We start from the raw sequence: 22,119 nt of genomic DNA on the forward strand, positions 1-22,119 counted from the left end.
GCAGTGGTACTGAGTCCTATATCCACTATGTCCCACCATTTAAGGGGGACACAGGGTTTACACCAGGATAATAGTTAGTGTCAGCTGTGGACCTTTAAGTACAGCTTTGTACAGAGCCCTGTGTCTTAGCTCCAGGTTCCTAACAAATGCCCCTTCACCAGCACGCTATTCGCTAGTCTCTGGGGTGGGTTAGTGCAGTGCTGGTAACCAGAGAACACTGGCATGAGGTAGAGATGAAGGAACCAAACTCCAGTACTGGACTCTCAGGAAAAACCTCGGCCTCACCAAGAATGTTTTCTGGGTTCCTTCATGCCATGCTTTGTATCTTTTTTTTTTTTTTTTTTTTTAATTGGGTCCTGGGGATTGAACTCAGGGGCACTCAACCACTGAGCCACGTCCCCACCCCTATTTTGTATCTTATTTAGAGACAGGGTCTCTCTGAGTTGCTTAGGACTTCCCTTAAGTGGCTGAGGCTGGCTTTGAATTTGCCATCCTCTTGCCTCAGCCTCCGGAGTTGCTGAATTACAGGCTGTGCCACCACACCCGGCCAATGTTTTTATCTTGATGAAGAGTCAGCTTCGGAAAAACTTGTTGGCTTGCACATTTAACTTTTCAGAATGTGGTCATTTTCATTAGGTAATAATATATGTCACAAAATTCAAAAGCTGTAAAAAGGATGCTATTTCAGACACCAGTTTCCTGTCAACAAGGCATCCTTGAATACCAGTTTCTTGTGTCTCCTGGAAAGGTTTCACATACAGTTCTCTACATGCTGAAACGTGTGTAAATGGTAATTAACAGTCTTATTTTGGCAATCTTTCCAGTTTTCATAAACATTTTTGCCAAACTGCCCTTTTGTGGTCCTTCAGGAGGCTGGCCAGATTTCTGTTCCTGCCCACAAGCAGTGTGTGTGGATGCCTGTTTACCCACAACCTTCCTAGCACAGAACACTGTCCAAGTGCCTTTGATTTTTTTGAGGAAAAATATAGTACTTCATAGATAAATGTGCACTTCTGTCATATTTGCAATCACATAAAATTGGGCATCTTTGAGGTGAATTTAAAAATTCTTTCCAGTTCTCTTAAAGTTTATGTATTGAATGCCGTGAATACCATTTAAGATTGTGTGTCAAAGTGTGATTAATTTAGCAGTTGATCTCCTGTGGTTTGTAGGCATTCTATTACTTAGAAAAGTCTTAGAACAGCCAGGATCACACGCATACTGTTTGTTTTTTTTTTCCTCCACTTAAGATTAAAATGTGGACATAGGTTTAGAGAGATCTTGAATGGCTGCTGGGAAGGATATCAGAGGTTTTGTTTTTAAATCTTGGTAATAGGTAATTCCTAAGGGCAGGCTTATCTTTAGATCTTGCACAATTTTGAGGCAGTGCCTCCATCCTGCTGGACCCCGGGGGCGGGGCTGTCGTGGCTGCCAGTGGGGCCTTGGCCTGAGCAGGGGGCGTTGCGCAGGGGGCCTCGTGCCTGCGCAGTGGGGCCTTGGCTGCTGCAGGGGCATCTTCATGGCTGCGCAGCTGGTGTCGTCCTGGCTGCGCAGTAGGTCCTTGGCCACCCAGTGGGGGCTTGGCCGCACAGGGGGCATCGTCATAGCCGTGCAGTGGGGACTTGGCCAGCGAAGGGGGCGTCGTCGTGGCCGCGCGGGGGGCGTCATGGTCTTGCAGTGGGGCCTTGGCCGTCGCAGGGGGCGTGCTGGCCGCTCAGGGAGGGTCATCCTGGCTGCGCAGCGGGCGTCCAGGCTGCGCAGTGGGGCCTTGGGTGCACCACTTGGTTGCACAGGGGGCGCAGTCGCGACCGCTCAGTGTAGGCTTAGTCGCACTGGGGGTGCAGTCGTGACCGCGCAGTGTAGGCTTGGTCGTACAGGGGGCGCAGTCGCGACCGCTCAGTGTAGGCTTGGTCGCACAGGGGGCGCAGTCGCGACCGCGCAGTGTGAACTTGGTGGCGCAGGGGGCGCAGTCGTGACCTTGCAGGGGGACCTTGGCCTCACAGGGGGTGTCGTCGTGGCCGTGCAGGGGGACCTTGGCCCACGTAGGGGGAGGCGTCGCGGCCGCGCAGGTGGACCTGGGGCGCGCAGGAGGCATCCTGGCCCTGTCGCAGGGCCTTGGCCACTCAGGGGGTGTCGTGGCCCTGCAGGGGGACCTTGGCCTGGTCAGGAGGCATCGTGGTCACGCAGGGGGTCCTTGTGGCTGCGCAGTGGGGCCTTGCGGCTTCGCTTGGGGTCATAGGTGCGCAGGAGCGTGTGGCTGCGCTCCCTGCGCACGGGGTGGGTTATGGTTGCCCAGTGGGTTCTTGGCCGCGCAGGGGTGTCATGGCTGCGCAAGGGTGTTAAGCCTGCCCGGGGTGTGTCTTGGCTGCCCACGGGGGTCTCGGGGGTCTCGGCCGTGCACGCGGGTCTGGGCTGCCTCTGGTGCACGCCCAGGACCCTCCCCTCGCGAACGCCTGCGGCTGCAGCGCCCCCTGGCCGCGGGGCGGGCGGCCGAGGGCGGCGCTCAGGCCCGGGCCTGGAGCCCCGCCGTCCTCGCGCCGCGCCCTGGTGCCCTGGGAGTCCTCCTGGGCCTGCCTGGTGGCGCTCTGGCCCGCTGCGCCCAGCAGGCACCCGCACCTCGTCACTGCCCTGTCTGTCCCGCGCCTCGCCGCCTACCCTCGGGGACCTCGGGGACCTCGGGGACCCAGTTCTGCACTTCCGGGTTGGCCCGCGCGCCTGTCTGTCATCCCGGGGCGGCCTGGCGCGGTGCTGTGCTGGGCGCGGCCCTTTAAACTTTCTGTTTTTAAACTTGGGGGTGTGGTCGCGGCTCCACCTCTCCTCTCTGCTGGCTGTCCCGACCCTCGGGTCCCTCTGTCCCCACCCTCCAGATGCCCCAGCGTTATGAGCCGCCCGGGCGCAGGGTCCGCTCTGGTGGCCGAGGTGATCCAAGGTGAGGCGGGGGGGGGGGGCGCTCTGGGACTGAGGTGACACTAGGGTAGGCATCTGGGCGCATTGCTCACTGGTGGCTGAGGTGACAGAGGGCCGGCGGGAGGGCGCCCCCACATCGGAGGCACGGGCGGTGCCCACGAGCCCTGCACTCGCGGGCACCCTTGGGCTTGGAGAGGTGGGCGTCCAGGGCAGACCCCAGGGTCCGGCTTGGTGAAGCCTCCTAGGTGGACAGGCCCGTGTCCTCCCTGCCCCGCAGCCACCCCCACGTCCTGAGCGCAGTCCTGGGTGCTGTGCGGGATCAGAGGTCGCTGGTGGTTGGAAAGGAGTCAGCCTGTCACCCGCTGCAGTGTCCGCGGCTGCCAGGAATGTGGAGTTGAGTTTATGAGGAAATAAATGTAGCAGTTGGCGTGAGTTGAATCGCAGACCAGGAAAAAAAAAAAAAAGTTTACCACTGGGGGAAAGGATGCCAGCTGGCGCCCTGTTTCTTGTCTGAAAGTAACACGCGCTTTGAAGGCTGCCTTCATTTTTGCCACGTTTTGAGTGTAAGTATCCCCTAGCACGACTGGAGTTACTACTGTGTGCAGAGGACTTTGAGGACTTAGGCCACCTTTTTTTGGGTGGGGGGAGAAGGGTGAAGCTTCTGAACATGAACATTCTCTGCCCCATACCCGCTTGTCTGCAGTTAAGAAGCACAAGTTCATCTGTCTCATTATGCAGAAACCTCTCATTTCTTATGTTTTAATTAATATTAATTTGTCTAATTGTTTAAAAAACACAAAGTAGTGATTCCAAATTAAAAAAAAAAAAACAGCAATCCCTGCCAACAGTTGGGTAAACATATGGTTTGTTTGGTTGTTTTCTGCTAGCTGCGAACAGTAATTTTGAAAGCATTCTTACCGAAATGACTTTCCAGATGGCTGGAAGCTGGAGCTGAAGCTAGTAGTAAAGCTGTGCGGTCTTTGTTGAAATGTCTTAGTCCAGGGGAACTAAAGTTTTAGTTCCTTCAGAAGTCAGACCTTATCACAAGATGTGATGTCACTACTGATGAAACTTAGGTTTAAAGGCAATTTTTCCTTTAAAAATTTTGCTTATTCTTATCCATCCACAGTCAGAATATTTTGAAATTATCTTTTGCCACCACTGCCATCTGAAACATGCATGGAAAAAAATAAGACTCTTGACTTTATCTGAGGAATAGTTGCACCATGCTATAGGAAACTTTTAAAATTTTATTTTAAATAACTTGAAGGAAGGAACATTGCAATTTTTCCATTTCAGATCGCCTTTGTTTTGCCATTCTCTACAGCAGACCAAAGAGTGCATCAAATGAACATTATTTCAGCATAGATAATGAACTTGAATATGAGAAGTAAGTATTGCTTTTAAAAAGATTGTAACTTTTTTTTTTTTAACAATCTAAAGGTATGTTTATTACGAGCAAAGCCCTGGAAACTCACAAAACTGTTGGTTGCTCATTGCAAGATGCTTTTTAAAAAAACAAAAAAACTAGTAATAAAATAGACCTTTAAGGAGGGAAATGAAAATGAAAGGCCTTTCCTATATTTAAACCTGTAGATTCAGTATTTAATAGTTTGCACTGCAATGAGACATAGTGTATACTAAGTTAAACACGGGTTTCTCCAGTAGAAAATTTGAATAGAAGAACAACTTGCTTATTTTGGAAGGTATTTTCATGTTAATTGAGGTTTCAGGGAGGCTGTGACACCTGTTGTGTGTGTGTGTGTGTGTGTGTGTGTGTGTTACTTTGTTGAGGATGGAGCACCAGGGCCTCAAGTGTGCCAGGCAGGTGCTCCAGCACTGAGTCACCCCCCCAGCCCCCTGGTGGCTTATTTTCAGTAGGCATTGCTTACCGGAACTTTCCTACCACTAGAAGGGGTGCTTTGAATTGTGTGACCTGATCGGTTGGTTTGGTGGATGTATTCTGGTCCTTAATTTGATCTTATACACACACACACACACACACACACAGGCATTTGTATTCAGAGTATTTAGAATATACATACATGCTTTTATTTTTTATTTTTAAAGCTTCTACGCAGATTTCGGACCACTCAATCTGGCAATGGTTTACAGATATTGTTGCAAGATAAATAAGAAACTCAAGGTAAAGTCTTTTTTATTTAAGATTTGACCTGAGTAATCATTGTTAATTTAGTCTTGGGAAGAAATTAAGGACAACTTTTTTTTTTAAGGTTTTAAAAAAATTCATAGAGGGTTTGAAAGCATTCTTTCCCTTTAAGAATACCATTTCTTACTGAAATGACTTTTTTTAGGATGTCACTGTAGTGGTGTTTAGGACAAACATTTGTTTGTCTTGTAAAGTCATAGTGCTTATATTTATTTTCTAGAGTTTTGTTGCAACAGTTAAAATTTGGGCCAGCTGATTTAACTTGGGTTGCTGATGCTCAAATACTTGAAAAGTCAAAGTGGAGGTTGGTTAATTCAGTAAGACTCTACTGTCTGACTTAATGGCATGAGAAATTCTTTCCGGGCTTTGGTCATTGTTCTTTCTTTATTGTGATGAGGGATTGCTAGCAAACTAACAGGAAAAACTAACAGGGCTCTGCTATCTCTCCTGTCTTAGAATCCCCATTTATAGTACTAGTTGTGACTCTTTGACCTTGTATACTTCATGATTGAGGGGGGCAAAGACAAACAGCATATCACTGAAGATTATTTCTCTTGGCTTATATTTTGACCTCATTCTTTTAGAAACTTTGAATTATTGGTCAGGCACAATTGGAAAGGTTTATGGTACCACTTGCAAGCAGTAATGCATTAGTTTACTGTATATTGTCTGCATTTGGGAAGCAGGTCCTTTTTAAAGAGTTGTTCAGTGGATTGTCTACCAGGCAACTTTACAAATTTTTTCACTTTCAAATTTTAATTTGCCTTAATTAAAAACTTTTGAGTAAGGAACCCCCTCCCCCCAAGCATCACCTTGTATTCCTCCTGGGCTCCCTTAAATAGGAATGTGAACATGAATGGCTTTGTGTACACGTGTCCCCTCCCCTCTTTTCACTTGCCAGCGGCAGATATTTTGTTTCCCACAGGGCTGGGAAGCTAAAAATAATTCCTTTTATTTGCCCCTTCTTGTATTTCTTTGCTTTAATTTTGAAAGAGTCACTACTATGCTTAGCTGTCTCTGGACTCTTATCCTTTGGTTTGGGTCAACCAAAACCAATCTCAATTCTTTTTAAAAGTAGTTTACTAGAACAACTTACAATGTGAAGATTGTCCTGTTGTGCTACTAGATGGCTGATGGTTGGTGGGGTTGGTTGGTTTGGCACTGGGGATTGAACCCTGGGCTGCTCTGCTACTGAGCTACCTCCCCAGCTCTTATTTTAAATTTTGAGACAGAGTCTTGCTATGTTGCTGAGGCTGGTCTTGAACTTTTGATCCTCTTGTCTTTGCCTCCCAAGTGGTTGGGATTGCAGGCATGTGCCACTGCCAGGGCTTTGTTTTTTTTAATTATCATATATATAATTTTTTTTTAAATCAACTTGTGTCTCTTACTCTATCTAAACCAGTAAAGGAAACTGTGTATGCATTCATCAAGAAAGCGCAGAATATTGAAACACTGGAAAATGGACTTAGAGAAGCCAGGCCAGATACACTCAGCTGAATGTGTCCCTATCCCTCCTTCCCCCAGTTTCTTTTCCTCGCAGCAGTGAGGTGCAGCTGGGAAGTGCTCCTTTCACCTCTGACTTCCGTTTCTCTCTGTATTAGACTCTGAGTATGACGTGCATGTTGGGGTGCAGTGCATGCAGACCGAGGGTGTGTAGCTCTGCACATGTGCAGACTGAATTCTTTGGGCAAGTATCTTGAGCAGCAGATCCAGGACACAGTCAGCAGCCCCAGAGGAGCCCCCCGGAGCCCCCTCCACGGCCCCTCCCAGGATTCCACTCTTCGGGTTCTAGGCGGCGTGGAGTATTTTTGCACTGTTGTGTAAACTCTTGTATTTTTTTGTGTGTGTGGTGCTGGGGATTGAACCCAGGGCCTTGTGCATGGGAGGCAAGCACTCTGCCAACTGAGCTACAGCCCCAGCCTCTACCTTTGTGTTTTAACATAGTGGTGCTTGGATTACTTGAAAAAGCGCACAGGAAAGAGGAGTTGTGTGGCAGAGGTGCCGTCTCCTTTGTTGTTGCTTTTTAGACTTTGAGACGTTTGCTTACACACCCACACACATGACCAGTTGTGGACAAGGTGGAGACCAGTGGCTGAACATCACAGCCTGGGAACGCCCAGCACTGTGAGCGGCTGTGGCATTCAGATTGAGCACGGTCCCCAGGGTCCTTGGTTTTATGGCCCTGCAGGTCCTCTTGGAAATGTCAGGACGCGTCTCTGTCCCTTTAGCCTCATGTTCATCCGTGCTTCAGAACATGCCCTTTGTGGGAAGGTGCCTGGTATCTTTGGGTAGCAGTGTTGGTCTTTCCCACGGCCTTGCTAACGTGTGTGGTTCTCTGGTGGGATTGTGAATTTGTGTTATCACGAAGTGAAGTTTTAGAAAACTCAAAAAGGAAATGCTAACAACTATTTATTTTCACGCAGTCCATTACAATGATAAGGAAGAAAATTATTCATTTTACTGGCTCTGATCAGAGAAAACAAGCTAATGCTGCTTTCCTTGTTGGATGTTATATGGTAAGTACTTCACTAGTTTCCTGACCTATTCATAAAAACGTATACTTCGGCGGTTCTTTAAATCTCGGGGTGGAATTTCGAAGTCACTTTTTCTAAGGTTCTGTCTTGGTTTGTTTCTAAAAACAAACCAAGGGAATATATTTTGCTTTTTATAAACCAACCAGCTGGGCCAGGGTTGTGGCTCAATGGTAGAGCGCTTGCCTGGCATGTGTGAGGCACTGTTCAATCACCAGCACCACATTAAAAACAAACAAAAACCCCCTAAATAAACAAAACAAAGGTATTAAAAAAAAAAAAAACTGACCTGCTGAAGGAGTCGGTGCTTAGGTGGGGGTGGGGAGCCTATGGAGAGTTTTCTTAAAAATAAAACAGAACACTGGATAAATGTTGGAAATGAGTAACTGCTTTTCAAATCTTACTGCTCTTCTCCCTGCCTCCGGGGTGCTGGGGACTGAGCCCAGGCCCCAGGCATCCCAAGCAGGCACCCACCAATCCATCCACCACTCAGCTGCGCTTCCAGCCCTCTGCTGTTGCTTTTTTTAAACTACTAGTGGGGAAAAAAATAACCTCTTGGCATAGTTATGGACAATTTCTTGTCATGTTTGTTCCCAGCTTGGTGTGACTTTGACTGTTCTTGGTTGTGTCTTGGCACACAGAAGCTTTTTTTTTTTTTTTTTTTTAATGATTAATGTGTTCGTATTTAGAAATCCTTCAGGATTTTGCACTTTTGGTTGGTTCTGGGGTGATTGGTTAGGACAGCGCCAGGGTAAGCTGATTAGGACATGCACTCCAGTCTGTTCATCCCCGGCTGGAGAAAGGAGGAGGTTGGAGCAGCCATGATGATCTCCTAGGAGCAGGCGAGAAGCTCCCGAGAGAAGGAGATTTATTACAGTGGAGGAGGAGTGTCGGGTATGAGGTGGCCGGCCCAGAAGGTAAAGTGCCCGAGCCATCAGTGAAACTTTGACTGGTCAGAGTCCAGTGAGCTCTCTATTGAAGCCTGCTAGAGACAGTGATGATCCCTATAAATTCACCTGCAGCTCCGATAACCCTTGCTGGAGTCGTGGAGGAATTTTACAGATGGTAAAGCTTGCCTGGCAACATTAAGACCAAAAACCCAGAGGAAGAATCATTAGGAAAAAAATACTCCAAATGGACTGTCCACTTCATCCTTCCTCTAAACTCCGGGCTTCTGTAGGGATCGTGGTTTGTTCATCATTTTATATGTAAAAAGACTTGACAGGGAGTGGGGAGAGGATGTCCCGTGTGTCCTTTTGGATATAAAGCATTCATACTTTATTATTTATCTTAAAACAAAAGAGGTTGGGCTTCACGAAGCTTTAAATATGGACAGTCATGCCCGGCCTCCTTTAGCCCTTCTGTCGGTCGGACGGTCGGGTGTGCTGTGTATTAGAATCCTTTGTCTTAAGTGCATTTCAAAGTTTTGCCCTTTTCGTGGCCTGGTAAGTGGCTTTCCTAGTTCACCCATCTGGTGGGAGAATCTTTGGTAATTGAAAGCAGAATGAAGCCAAAATTCTTCTGCACCTCTGTGAAAAGAGTAGGAACTCAAAAGAGGTTTTTTCCTCTGCAAAAGAATAAGTGTGCCCTATTGTTTCGTGAAATGGGGAACTTGCCTCTATTCTATGGATATGCCACTGACTGCTTTCTAGCTAGATTTTGGGGTCCCAGTGCTTAGCCTTCGCATGCCAAACTAAAGGTGAGATTGTAAATGGAAATGGAAATGCTTTGTAAAGCAAATTCATGATTAGAACACAGTTTGTAAATTTTGAAATTCTGTTTTTGTAAAAAGTAATATCATGCACAAAAACCTATATTTGCACCCTTGAGAATTTTAGGAAGAGCCTTTATATTTTATAGAAGCAGGACATATGTATGCAGTCATGTACATGCATGTTATAGGTTTTGTGTTTATAAGCAGTTTTATTGCCTGCTTCTTTTTTTTAGTCAGTGATCTGTTCTTTTGTATTAGTACATATTTTATCATCTTTATGCCCAGATTGTATTGGTGTTTTCCATATTAGCCTCAAACGTCCAAATGATCTAATCTGCAACCACATGCATGAGGCTCAGTGCCTTTGCCGTCTCTTCTTGATAGGATCCTTTTTTTTTTCTTTTTTAAATACCAGGGATTGAATCCAGGGGCATTTAAGCCACATCCCGAGCCCCTTTCATTTTAATTTTTAAAATAATTTAAACTTTACTTTTTCTTCATTTGTTTTTATGTGTTGCTGAGGATGGAACCCAGTGCCTCACCCGTGCCAGTCAAGTGCTCCACCACTGAGCTACAACCCAGCCCTGCCCCCTTTATTTTTTATGTTGAGACAGGGTCTTGCTAGGTTCCTTAGAGTCCTGCTAAGTTGCTGAGGCTCGCCTTGAATTTGAGATCCTCCTGCCTCAGCCTCCTGAGCTGCTACCGTTACAGACGTGTGCCACCAAGCCTGGCACAGTCACTTCTTGATGGCACTGACTTATCAACGAGGCCAGCCTTGGCATCTGGTAGAATGGTCTCTTTGCTTTTTGAGTTTCACTGTTTTTTTTTTCTTGTGGTTTCTTTTAACTCCACAAAGCTACTCCATTCTGTGTATTTCTTGTGTACTGGAAGTTAAAACAGAGGCTTATCCATTAATAGTAAAGGTTGCACAACATCAGAAAACATGAAATACTTGGATCACTATTAACAAGGCTGAAAATGACCACTGGGTTGTGGGTAACCATCCAGCCCCTCAGTGTGTGCCTTTCTCCTGTGACTCACAGCCCCCTACAGGTGGGTTTGGGCATGGTCGCATCAGCTCTCAGTCTAGTGTTTTAAACAGCAGTTTATAAAACAGTGATGCTTTGGCCAGCGACAGGCCGTGGCCGCAGGTTGAGGGCTCAGTGATGTCTTGGACGAGTGTGTCAGCACACCCTGTGATGTTTGCACAGTGGTGCAGTCACCTGAAGGTGACCCTCAGACCTCATCCCGGGGGTGAGCTGTGCCCCCTGCGCTTGCCCACACCAGGCTCCCCGGGGGCTCGGTGTGTGTTCCTCTCGTCCTTTGCTGACTCCCTGGCTTTCTTTTAAGGGAGTCAAGCTTTCCTCCTTCCAGTTGGACTGTTGGTCCCCCTACCAAGTGTCCAAATGAACCGGCCGAGTGAACGGTCATTCCTCTCTAATTGCCAGTTTTCAAAGGAAGGAGTTTTGATTGCTGCAGAACAAGAATTTTATGACCTGTTTTAAAATAATCTAAACAAAGGCTCGGTGGGTTTTGAACACATCTGCTAAACATTTTTTAAAATGCACAAGAAGGGGCTGGGGCTGGGGCTCAGCGGTAGCGCACTTTCCTGGAATGCATGAGGCAATGGGTTTGATTCTCAGCACCGCATATAAATAAATAAATAAATAAATAAATAAATAAATAAATAAATAAATAAAGGTCGATCAACAACATATATATATATATATATTTTAAAAAGATGTGCAAGAAAACATCTCATTAGCTTTTGGGGAGTTGGGAATTTTCTAAATGAATGTGCGTCTTTGCTGGGTGGGATTAAACAGTGAGTTTCATGTCCATGAGTTCAGCCAACCGCACATCAGAAAATACCTATTTTAAAATTGCATCTGAAAGGGCTGAGGATGTGGCTCAGTGGGAGAGTGCTTGCCTGGCCAGAAGGAGGCCCTGGGTTCCAGCCCATCGAGTCCTGTGTGGAGCACACAGAAGCTCTTTTTTTCACCATTCCCTGGATCATAGACTGCAGTAACTATTTAGATAGCATTTGTGTTGTTTTAGGTGCTGAAAGAAAATTTAAACCACACCAGAGGATGTGCATGGGCTGTAGGCAAATACCCTGCCTTTTGATATAAGGCTATTTATTTATTTTTTTAATTGAGGGAAGTTCTGGGACCAGTCCTAAGGATCAAGGGAGAGTTGCATGATCTTTTGGTTGGCTAAGCCAATGATATACTTACCACATTTGTATTTAGGAATCAAAATTTTGTTGTTGTTGTTTCGGCAGCCGTTCAAGAACTGAAGTGATTTAAAAATCACTTCAAGAATTTTTTTAAAAATGAAGCATATATCAGTTACATTAACTTTAAATTGTTAATTTTTTTCTTTTTTTTTTAAATTGGTGCATTATAGATAATTGTCACTTTATCACAAAGTTTTAGATGTGTACTTTTTAATGGAGGTGGTGTGCTGGGTCTAGTAGTAGGTAGAAACAACGATTTCTAGTTGCAAAAAAACATTTGAGGGGCTGGTGGTGTAGGTCAGTGGTAGAGCATGTGCTACCTACCATGCCCAGGGCCCTCGGTTCAGTCCCCAGCACTGGGAAAAAAGAGTGTGTGTGTGTGTGTGTGTGTATGTGTGTATGTGTGTGTGTGTGTGTGTGTGTGTGTGTGTGTGTATGTATGAGAGAGAGAGAGGGGTTGAGTGATTTGAAAGAGACCGAGGATTGGTAGATGGCGTTTAGTGATTTAGTGAACTGACTTCAGAGAATTCATGTTTTCCTGCTGTACAACATTACTGAGCTCTTCTACAGATTAAATGTACATTTGAGGGCTAGTCTGGAAAATTAACCACCATTTCTAACATTTTTCTGTGTGTAAAGTAAATGCAAAGCATTCTGAGTAAAAAATATATAACATAAGCAAACTATTGGCATATAGCTTGCAAATTTGCTGTTGTCTAGTATTTGAGAGATAACTTTGGCAGAGGTAATTATGGTAGTAACGTGTCCGTTTCCCTGGTCAAGTTTTATTACTATATATATTTTTTAAGTTTTCAGTAGTTTTTATAGCTTTGGAATGACTTGCCGTGTAAACATTTATAGGGATAATGATGATACTAATTAAATTCTAAGAGGATGTTAACTCCGAAGTCTGCAAGTGGAATCCCAGATTGCATTGACTTTGAGATCACCTCAGCAGACAGGCACTCAGGGACCTCATCATTATTCATTGATCATTGTTTGAACCTATGGTCCACTTTTTAAGTGATTTAATTACTTTGGACTTAAAAATTGTGGGTGCTGGGGTTAAGGTGGCTGCAGGGGGCGTGGGGAGCCCAGGGGGAGGAGGGGAGGTCAGGAAGCCTGGGGTCAAAATTCAGTTCAGCAGATAGGTCCCCACACACATCTGGGGCAGCTGAGACCGGAGGTTGATCGGGTGGGGCACCCAGGGCTTGGCAGGTGTCATCTCTGCAGACCTCCTCCTTCCTGGTGATGGTGAAAGGCGGCAGGGAAGGTCGCCACCGGGCCACTGGACACAGCTGCCACTGAGAAGCAGAGGCTGCCCCGGAAGAGGCCCCGGGTGTGGGTGTAGGCAGCGGCAGCCGCACTGTTACCTTACTGTCCCTTCCCACCCCCAGCTGCCCTGTGCGTGCTGGGCGGCTCTGAGAGGTGGCTCTAGGCATTTTGATCCTTGGCTGCAGGTGTGACAAGGCTCGGGACTTCAGGATTCCTGCTTTTTCCAGTGGGGTTTCTTGTCTGTAATAAGGCAGCGGCAAGATGCCCGCGAGGAAGAGCCTGAGTAGCCCTTGACAGGAAGGCCACAGCCTGCCCTCTGCACCCGACTCATGGGGATTCCCACCCACCCAAGTTTCAGAGTCAGGAGAGCTCATAAAAAAGAAAATCAAGATTTTTACTTTGTTCTAAAAAACGTCCCCATTCCTCAAAACAGTGTATCCCATGTGCTCTTGTACCTGTGGACCTGCGCCTGCCACTTCAGACTTAGTTTCCTTTTTCATACTTTGAGGATCATTACCCCAACCCACCAACCCATAGTCTGCCTGTATAAATAAAAGTAGTTTGAGGGCTGGGCTGGGGCTTGGTGGTAGAGCGCTTGCCTAGCATGTGGGAGGCACTAGGTTTGATTCTCAGCACCGCATATAAATCAACAAATAAAATAAAGATCCAGCAACAACTAATAAAAAATTTAAAAAAATAATTTGAAAAGTTAAAAAGTTTTGAAAGGTAAGGTCATCTGATTAACTTTGGGGGAGGTGGCTAGAAATTCTTGAACCTAGGGGCGCTTAACCACTGAGTCACATCCCCAGCCCTTTTTATTTTGGGACAAGGTCTGACTAAGTTGCTGAGGCTAGCCTGGAACTTTGTAGCCTCCTGCCTCCTTAGGATTACAGACGTGCCTCACCACGCCCAGCTCCATCTGATTTTTAAAATATATTTTTAAAATGTAGATGGACACAGTTCCTTCCTTCCTTCCTCCTTCATGGTGCTGAGGGTTGAAACCAGTGCCTCAATGTGTGAGGCCGACGCCCTCCACTGAGCTGCAGCCCCAGCCCCTCCATCTGATTACTTTAAACTGTGGTTTAGGGTGTTCCCCTTGCCCATATTTGTGCAGGAGCTGTGGTTTCTCAAGTGCTCTTTCCCCGCTCACTTTTTTTCTTCCAGCCATTCAGTGTGGACTTCCACTGACTCACCAACATTCTGTGATGACGTGGAAAGTGGTTTTGTTTTTTTTTTTTTTTTAAGATCAATCAAATTCTTGGCATAGGAAAGACTGTGTCATTTGGCTGACGTGAAAACAGTTTTAAGGATTTTAAATGCTGCAAACATTGTGACATTTATCCACAGAGATATTTGGAAATAGCTCACTGGCTTCTCAGGCTGTGTTTGGTGTTGGGGTTTCATGTCTTTTGTCTTTAACCCTGGGTGTGAGCTGTGTGATGTTTTGGTTTTAAACTGTACCAGAGGAAGTCCGGGAATGTAGATAGAGCTTTAAATGTCATCTACAGGAATAGAGATAAGAAGCCCAGGCCTGACTGGGTTTTCATCACTTGAGGCCTTGCTCGTCCAAGGTGCACTGATGAAGGATGGAGTTGTGGTCCTTCTCCTCAAGCCAGCGATTGCGTCTGTCCATTATCAAGTGAGCAGGGATTTGAAACACTGGCCAGAGGTTCTCTCAGGAGCTCTGGGGCATGCAGACCGTGGTTTTAAAAATGGAGGTGATAGAAAGTTCTAGAAATGCTTCCCCCACTTTTTTGGTGAAGAGTTAGGGTCTCACTCTATGGCCCAGGCTGGCCTTGAACTCCTGGGCTCAGCCTCTGAGCAGCTGGGGCTCTAGGCGTGTGCCACCACATCCAGCTAGCTGTGGTTTTATTCAGCAAAAAAAGACCTTGTTCCATGACTTGGAAGAACACTGCTGGCTTCTAAAGTACTTTCTGCACAGCATTTGGTTCTTCCTGAAGGATTGCTGTTTGCACCTCACAGAGCTCCTCGTTGTAGGCCCATGTAACCGCATCTCTGTGCCTGTCACTTCTGCAGGCTGACAGGGGCGGTGAGCTGCTCTGTCACCTGCCGCCAGCAGACTCCCTGCACACAGGGCACACAGCAGTGTCAGACAGCAGCACAGTTCCCTGGTGCTTCCTCTGGTCAAGGTTCCCAGGAATGGCTTCGCCTGCCTGGGTCTGATTCTGGATCTCTCCCGGGCTGCAGTTACCTAAAGGGTCCACTTCTAAGGTGGCTTATTCACAAGCCTGGCAAGGTAGTGCCAAGTGTTGGGCACAGGAGTGTCCTCCCAGAGTGACACTCCTGCCCCGTGAGGGATCCAAGTGAGCGAAAGGCATACGTCAGACTGTGGTTCTGCAGGAGTCTGCGTAATGCCCCCATCCACCCAGGGCCCACTGGGGGAGGGGACTGCACAAGGTAGAAGCACCGGGGTCTTCCTGGCTGTCCTGGAAGCCGCTGCCACAGCTGTCACTCTCTTGGTCACCCTTTGTTGCTCCGTGGTGCCCAGCAGTGCTGTGGGATTGGGGTGTGCACTCTGCATGCATAGCTTCTGATGAGACATGCCAAAAGAATTTGAAAAAGGCCTGGTATCCAAACTGCTAGGACAGTTTCCTAATCTGAGATTTTGTGTTACTCTAGGAAGCGTCTAGTAGGGTTCTTTTAACATGCATTTAGAATAATTTCGCTTGGGAAAGCCTTTTGAATCAGGAAGATGAGTAGGCAAGCAGAAAAGCAGAAATTTTGTTAACAAATACTCCCTTGCTAGTTCTGTAAGTGGATTTAGTGTAAATCTGCAGGTTTCTTTTAGTTTATCTCATTGTACCTTATGTGTGTCATTCCCCAACATGGGTTTTATTTTGGGGGGAGGTGTTTACTGTTGTTTGACTCAGGTGTGCTCTGCCTACCTGCTGAGCTACATTCCTGACCCTTTTTATTCTTTTATTTTGAGATGGAATCTTGCTAAGTTGCTTAAGAGTGGCCTTGAAGGGCTGGGGATGTGGCTCAAGCGGTAGCGCACTCGCCTGGAGTGCATGCGGCCCGGGTTCGATCCTCAGCACCACATACCAACAAAGATGTTGTGTCCGCCGAGAACTAAAAAAAAATAAATATTAAAAAAAAAAAAGAGTGGCCTTGAAGACTTGGGATTCTCTTGCCTCGGCCTCCCAAGTGGTTGGGATTACAGACATGCACCACCATGCCCAACCCCAGGTGGATTTGAAAATTATAGTTTTTCAAAGTTCATCAGTAAGAATTTAGGTTCCCATCATGGGAAAAAATATTACATTGTCCTTGTGTTCTTTGAATTTGTGTTCTAAGACTAGCTCACAATTAGTTAATATATTAGAGATGATTTTTGTTTTGAAAGTTACAAGGAGATTGTATCCCTTTGCAGTTTTGGTAATTAAAGCCAAGAACCACAGTTTTGAGTAGGAAGGATTATGTTAAATTGGTGCTTATTATAAACTTACATAATTTGAGAGAAGGTCTTAGAAACATAGGAAAATTCTGAAGGGTTTCTCTGGATCCCATTGGGTATATTTAGGTATGTACACATCATGTACCTAACCCTGTTTTCACCGTGATTGGCTTCAAGGAATGTGTATGTTTTCTAGAGTTTTATGTATTTGTTCAGGTAATTCCACTGTAGAATGAAAAGCGTTTTTAGCAGGATGAAATCCAGTGTTTTGATTTTTTTCTGTGATTGTTTATCACCAGTTTTATGACCCTCTCAAGGTCCTCCATTCAGGCATTTGCACGATGGTGTGATCCGCAGTAAAGGTGGAGTTGATGAGTAGCTGTGAACAAGCACTCTCCTGTATCTGGAAACAGAGGGGGTTTCTTTTCTGTCCAGGCAGCTTTGAAGTTATCAGGGAAACTTTTCCTTGATTAATTGTCCAGCTGTGTTTGGCGGCAGCTTGATGATAACCAGACTTTAATGTAAAGTCCTTTTTTGTGCAAGTTCACTGAAGAGGGCAGGTCCTGGGTTCTGTCCTTTGGTGTTGAGTGGACAGTGAGTTTGCCTTGCAGTGCAATTTGGCGCTGTGTGTTTAGAACCCTGTCATTAGCCAAAGCTCTCTGTCTCTGGAAACCTGCTTTAGTGACCACCTTCTGTCCAACTGCCACTGGCTTTTTTTGGGAGATTTAATTTAGATCATTTTCAAGAAATAATTGTAAGCCATTTTTCTGAATGAATAATGATAAAATAGTCAGTCAATGGATTGCTGAAAAGTGGAGAGTAAGGAATGGATGTACAAATAGGTTCATAGGATCATCGGTGATGTCCTTGAGGTTGGTTCATGATAAATGACACTCTGCTGAGTCAGTGTTGTAACTTGGAAATTTGTTTGATATTACATAAGATTGAACAAAGCACTGCTTTATTCTTGGAATTGATCTTCTGTTAGTCATTTTGTGGGTTCGTATGCTGCTCTAGATAGATAGATATTAGAATATCCTGTCCATTCGCTAATGATTGGGAAAATGTTCCTTTTATGAGTGTGTGTGTGTGAGTGAGTATGGGTATGTGTGTGTGTGTGTGTGTGAGTGTGTGAGTGTGTGGCAGGCATTAGGGCGGCAAACCCAGGGCCTCGTGCATGTGGGCCAGTGCTCCACTGAGTCTATAGCCACAGCCCCACTGATGAAATGCCCTCTGTAATCTGTCAACTCTTGTGAGTAGTTTTAAGATATGATTTCCCTAGATCTTGCCAGCTCTTAGATTTCTACAATAATAATTCTTTTAATCAAACTATTTTGTATTTTATTTCAACATTTTATGAAATAGTTTAGACTTTCTACCTATTATAAGTGAATTTCAGTTCACCTACGTGAACAGTACATCAGAGTTTGTATATAATGTCTAAATTGGAAGCTAAAAAGAAACCAGCAGATATGGAATGCTTATAATTTGTTTGTAGAAACAGTTGACATGTATAGGGTAAGCAGGAGAGATAAAAAAGGTTTAAATTGGCTTTTATAGTGGTTTCTTTTTTACTTTTTTTGGGGTGCTGGTGATGAACACCAGGGCCTGGGAATGCCAAGCACAGACTCTGTGAATCACAGCCCCAACCTGGTGACCTTTTTTTTTGATTAGTGAAATGTAAAATGTATCTTCCAAGTCGCCTAGATTTTAATCTAATTTTGATAATGATATAGTGCCAAATCTAATGCATATGTGTCTTTGTCCCCCACATGTGACTTGAAAATGCCCTTCAGTAAGGTTGTGATGTCCCAGGAAGGCTCAGCGGGGTCCTGGAGATGACATTCAGATGGCGGGGTTTCTAGAACAAACATATAACTTGTAAGAAGGAGCAGAAGGAGAGAATTAGCATAGTAAAATCCTTTAGCAGCACTAGACACAAAAAGACATCGGAACAATGTAAAGTACTGAGAGAAAAGCACTACAGACCAGAAATCCTGTACATGGTCCAGCAGTAAATGTCAAAGCCGAAAAATTGGAATTGTAGGAAATGCAAGGAACACCACAAAGGTCAAATGCTAGGGCATACACTGGAGTGCTCTGTCACATGAAAAACGACCCGTGACATAGTTCCAAAGACAAAAGAGGCAAATGGGAGTTTGTATAATACTGGATCAGCATCTAAATGGAAAGGGCCCATCAAAAATCTTTGTCCTGGGCCGAGGTTCAGTGGTAGAGCCTTGCCTGCTCAGTCCCCAGCTCAGTCCCCAGCCCTGCAAAAATAAGTAAAGGAGGGGCCTGCTTTGGTGGCTCCTCCTTTGGCACCTGCCCCTCCCCTCTCTCCATGGGTCCCTTCTGTGGATGGGGGTGCAGTGAAACCCTCATTCTGTTATTAAAATGGCGCACTCACTGGCACCCAAGGTCCATATGAAGAGTTCTCAAAGTTCCAAGCCCTCTAGGGCGCAGATTGAAGCAGATGAGGAATTCCCAGACGGCCACCGGTGGCTCAGGTTCCCCGGGAAGTCTGAGAACGCAGCTCAGCCTGTGGCCAGGACTTGTGCACAGCTTTGCCACCGTGTGTCTTCACTGAGAAGTAAATTGCCTTTTTCTTCTCTTTTTCAAATGTAGGTTATATATTTGGGGAGAACTCCTGAAGATGCCTATAGAATATTAATCTTTGGCGATACATCCTATATCCCTTTCAGGTAAATATAAGAATGATGGGTGGATTTGGTCACTCAGACCCTTCAGGAATCTCTGGGTGGTGTTTCTGAAAGCAGAAGACCTGGTGGGTAGCATCGTAGGGTCTCTGGGTCTCTGCAGTGACACTGTTGGCATTTTGAACATGGTAGGGTGTTGAGCAGTGTCCTTGCCTTCTGCTCAGGAGATCTCAGTGACATCCCCACCCGGTGATCAAAACCCAAAGATGTCCAGGTTTCCAGTCACTGCTGGGTGTGCCTGGAAGTGCTTGGGTGGAGGAGGGGCCAGGTCTCCTCTTGCCTTGATGGAAAGAGGCTTTGTGATCAGCTGAGGCCCTGAGGTGACAGTGCTCAGCGTTAACACTGGCAGGTGGCTCCTGAGGAGCTGAGCAAGGCGATGAGACTCCCCCGTGACCAGGAGTCATCTCTGTGGGGCTCAGGTGAACGATGGCAGGGTCTTTTCATAAAGCAGTGACATCCTCACCTTAAACTTACCATGAGCTTGTCCTAAAGGTATTTTAAAGAAAAGTTGTTCTTTTTCTTTAAATAAATAAAATTGAGTTTCTCTACTCATTTATCAAGTTGCTTGATTTCGCTAGATAATCTAAAGCCCTGTATGGTGCTTAATGAGTAGTGAATTGTGAAATAACTTCACTTGTTGCACACTTGATTGAGCCATGGTTGCCTTGTTCTTCCATCCACAGATTAGTCGGTTGTTGCGGGTTATTATGCAACCTGGAAGGCCTTTAAACAAAAATCTAAGGTTATGAATCTGATGTTCTTGGGGCTGAGCCTTGGATTGGGTCTCTCTAGCCACAGGCAGTTTCCTCCAGGAACTCTGTGGATGGCCCATGGACTTGACTCCGTGAGGGAGACTTTAGGGACAGTCTTCAGAATCCAGTAGTGCATTGGAGGGAAGACTGTATTAGTAATTGAGCAAATTAGAAGACATGGTTTGAACCCTCTGTCCCCAGAGTGTGCCATTCATCTTCCCAGCCCATAATAAATCAGCAGCCATGTGTTTCAAAAAAAAGAAAGAAAGAAATGCTGTATTTGTGGTTCCCGAGTCGCAGGGCCTTGGGTCACCCTGTTGATAGTTTTTCCCAGTTTACAGCATGAGGGCATGCATTTGAATAAACACAGGTTTACATAATCTTAAGCAAGGATTTGTGACACACTGTTGATGTGAGGAAGGGTCTGTGTTCATGTATTCATATAAGCCCTGAGAGCAATAAATGTTGTCCACTGCTATTTCTGTGTGTAAAATCATTGAAATCTGAAACTGAGAAATGAAACCAGTCGTTTCTGGTGTAGGATCACCAGCCAAAAATCCTCTAAACAGCCAGACTTAGCTGGAAGCCATTCAGCTTTGTGAAGTTGGAATCTCTTTAGACAAAGATAGCCAGAAACTTGATGCACTTTCTCAAAGTGTGGTCTGAGTAGTGACCCCAGTCTGTGAACTTTCTGTCACCACCCTGTGCTGAGATAAATAAATTGAGAGTTAGATTTTAGAGACATTTATAGTAATTTAGTAATTTTAGATCTGTGAAAATAAGTAATGGAAGTTTATACATATATATAAATTAGTTTTTTTAAACCCTTCCATTTTTCTAATAATTCGTGTTTATACATATATATGTATATATATTTAGTTGTTGATGGGCCTTTATTTTATTTTCTATGTGGTGCTGGGAATCAAACCCAGTGCCTCATACATGCTAGGCAAGTGCTCTACCACTGAGCCACAACCCTAGTAATTCATTTTGATAAACTAAGATCACTGCATCATTGTGGGTATGCAATAGGTTATTTATATTTTACATTTATTGTACTTTGCAAAAGGAGCAGCCTATAATGGACTTAAAATATTAAAATGTGGTGCTTCATCCCATTTTATTGTTCTGTAGGACTTTCTAATTAGAAAGTAGGCCAGTTTGGATTAAGCCTGACAGTACTTTGAAAGAGATTAGATCATTTTTATCTTTGCCACTTGAAGGGTAAAGAATCAGTGTAACAGAGTATGGATAACAACAGCTTTTGCAAGAGTGGCATTCTTTTACAGCAAATGAATTTAATGTTCAGAAGCAATATTTAAATTTAATTGAACCTGTCTCTTCAAGCACTGAGTTTAAAGTGTGCTTCCTTATGTGATTTCTATTGCAATAAATATTTATCTAAGTGAGAAAATAGTGGGCACCGTTGTGTTTTCTGGTTCCCTCAGGTGCTCCCGTTCCTTGGTATCCTCGGTACCCCTCTGGGCTCCTGAGCTGGTGTGTGTGTGGCGGGGCTGGCACCCAGGGCCTGTGCCCCCTTGGCAAGTGCTCTACCACTGAGCCACGGGCCAGGGTTTCTTTTCTCTTCTTGGGCTCCGCCTTCTTTTCTGGAGAGATGTGTAGGAGGCTGTCTGTCCGGAGCTCTCCTGGGGACATCAGGCAGATGGGGCTTGGGCTCTGCTCTGCTGCTACTTGTTCCATGTACAGCTTTTAAAAACAGTCATCCTAAGTGCTCAGCACAGCCCAGTTCTGTGTGGTCTTGAACTACCACAGGATGCAGAAGGCCGCCACCCTCCCCAAGATGCCCTCCTGCTGCCCCTGTCACCTCCCAAGTAGCCTTGGCTGTTCCTTCTGTCACCACCAGCTTTGCTTCCCTTGAACTTCAGTATCTGGAATCCTTGGTCCATCTCCTGGGAAGCTGGAGGCTGGCCTTTCAAAGGCATCCTGTCAGAGGTGTCACAGGTCTGTCCCCACGAGGCTATGGAGGGGGCTGCCATAGCCTCGAGTGCTGTGGTTTGTCTTTTGTTCCTTCTTGTGTGTGTGGTTGTGGGGATCCACCCAGGGCTGAGGCGAGTGCTCTACCACAGCCCTGCACCCCCTGCCCCGTCTCCTGTTATTCTTGGATGGTTTGGGGGTCATTTGCAGTTTTGAGTCCTGATTTGAAAGCTGGTATTTTTTTAAGCTAGTATTCGGTGTTGCTTTGCCATTTCTGAGCAGCCCCCCCCTTTGTGGATTGCATCTGTTTTCCCCGAGTTTGATAGATGATGTTGACAAGAGCTGCCCGCCAGGCTCACGTCCAGGTTCAGAGATGCTCTTCTGCCTGTTTGAAGAAGGCCGCTTGCTTCGGTGCGAGGAGGCGAGAGGGAGGCGTTCAATAATAACCAGTTCAATAA

General features: G+C 45.7%; 1 protein-coding gene across 5 annotated transcripts in view; it reads left to right on the forward strand.

Moving 5' to 3' along the window:
• The first annotated feature begins 2,125 nt into the window (after nucleotides 1–2,125).
• CDC14B (cell division cycle 14B) overlaps nucleotides 2,126–22,119 on the forward strand; it is a 49,579-nt gene continuing 29,585 nt past the window's right edge. For 2 of the 5 annotated variants that reach the window (XM_081262792.1, XM_081262794.1), the window contains exons 1-5: nucleotides 2,137–2,929; nucleotides 4,207–4,297; nucleotides 4,978–5,053; nucleotides 7,501–7,593; nucleotides 18,883–18,959. In XM_081262792.1, the coding sequence (XP_081118918.1) occupies nucleotides 2,881–2,929; nucleotides 4,207–4,297; nucleotides 4,978–5,053; nucleotides 7,501–7,593; nucleotides 18,883–18,959 (386 nt within the window). In that variant the 5' untranslated portion in view covers nucleotides 2,137–2,880. Of the gene's footprint in view, nucleotides 2,930–4,206; nucleotides 4,298–4,977; nucleotides 5,054–7,500; nucleotides 7,594–18,882; nucleotides 18,960–22,119 lie in introns of all 5 variants that reach the window. The other 3 variants (XR_014018228.1, XR_014018229.1, XM_081262793.1) reach the window with 3 other exon arrangements.

Source organism: Spermophilus citellus, assembly GCF_964194105.1.
Source record: "Spermophilus citellus genome assembly, chromosome: 12".
In the NCBI taxonomy this organism is placed as follows: Eukaryota; Metazoa; Chordata; class Mammalia; order Rodentia; family Sciuridae; genus Spermophilus; species Spermophilus citellus.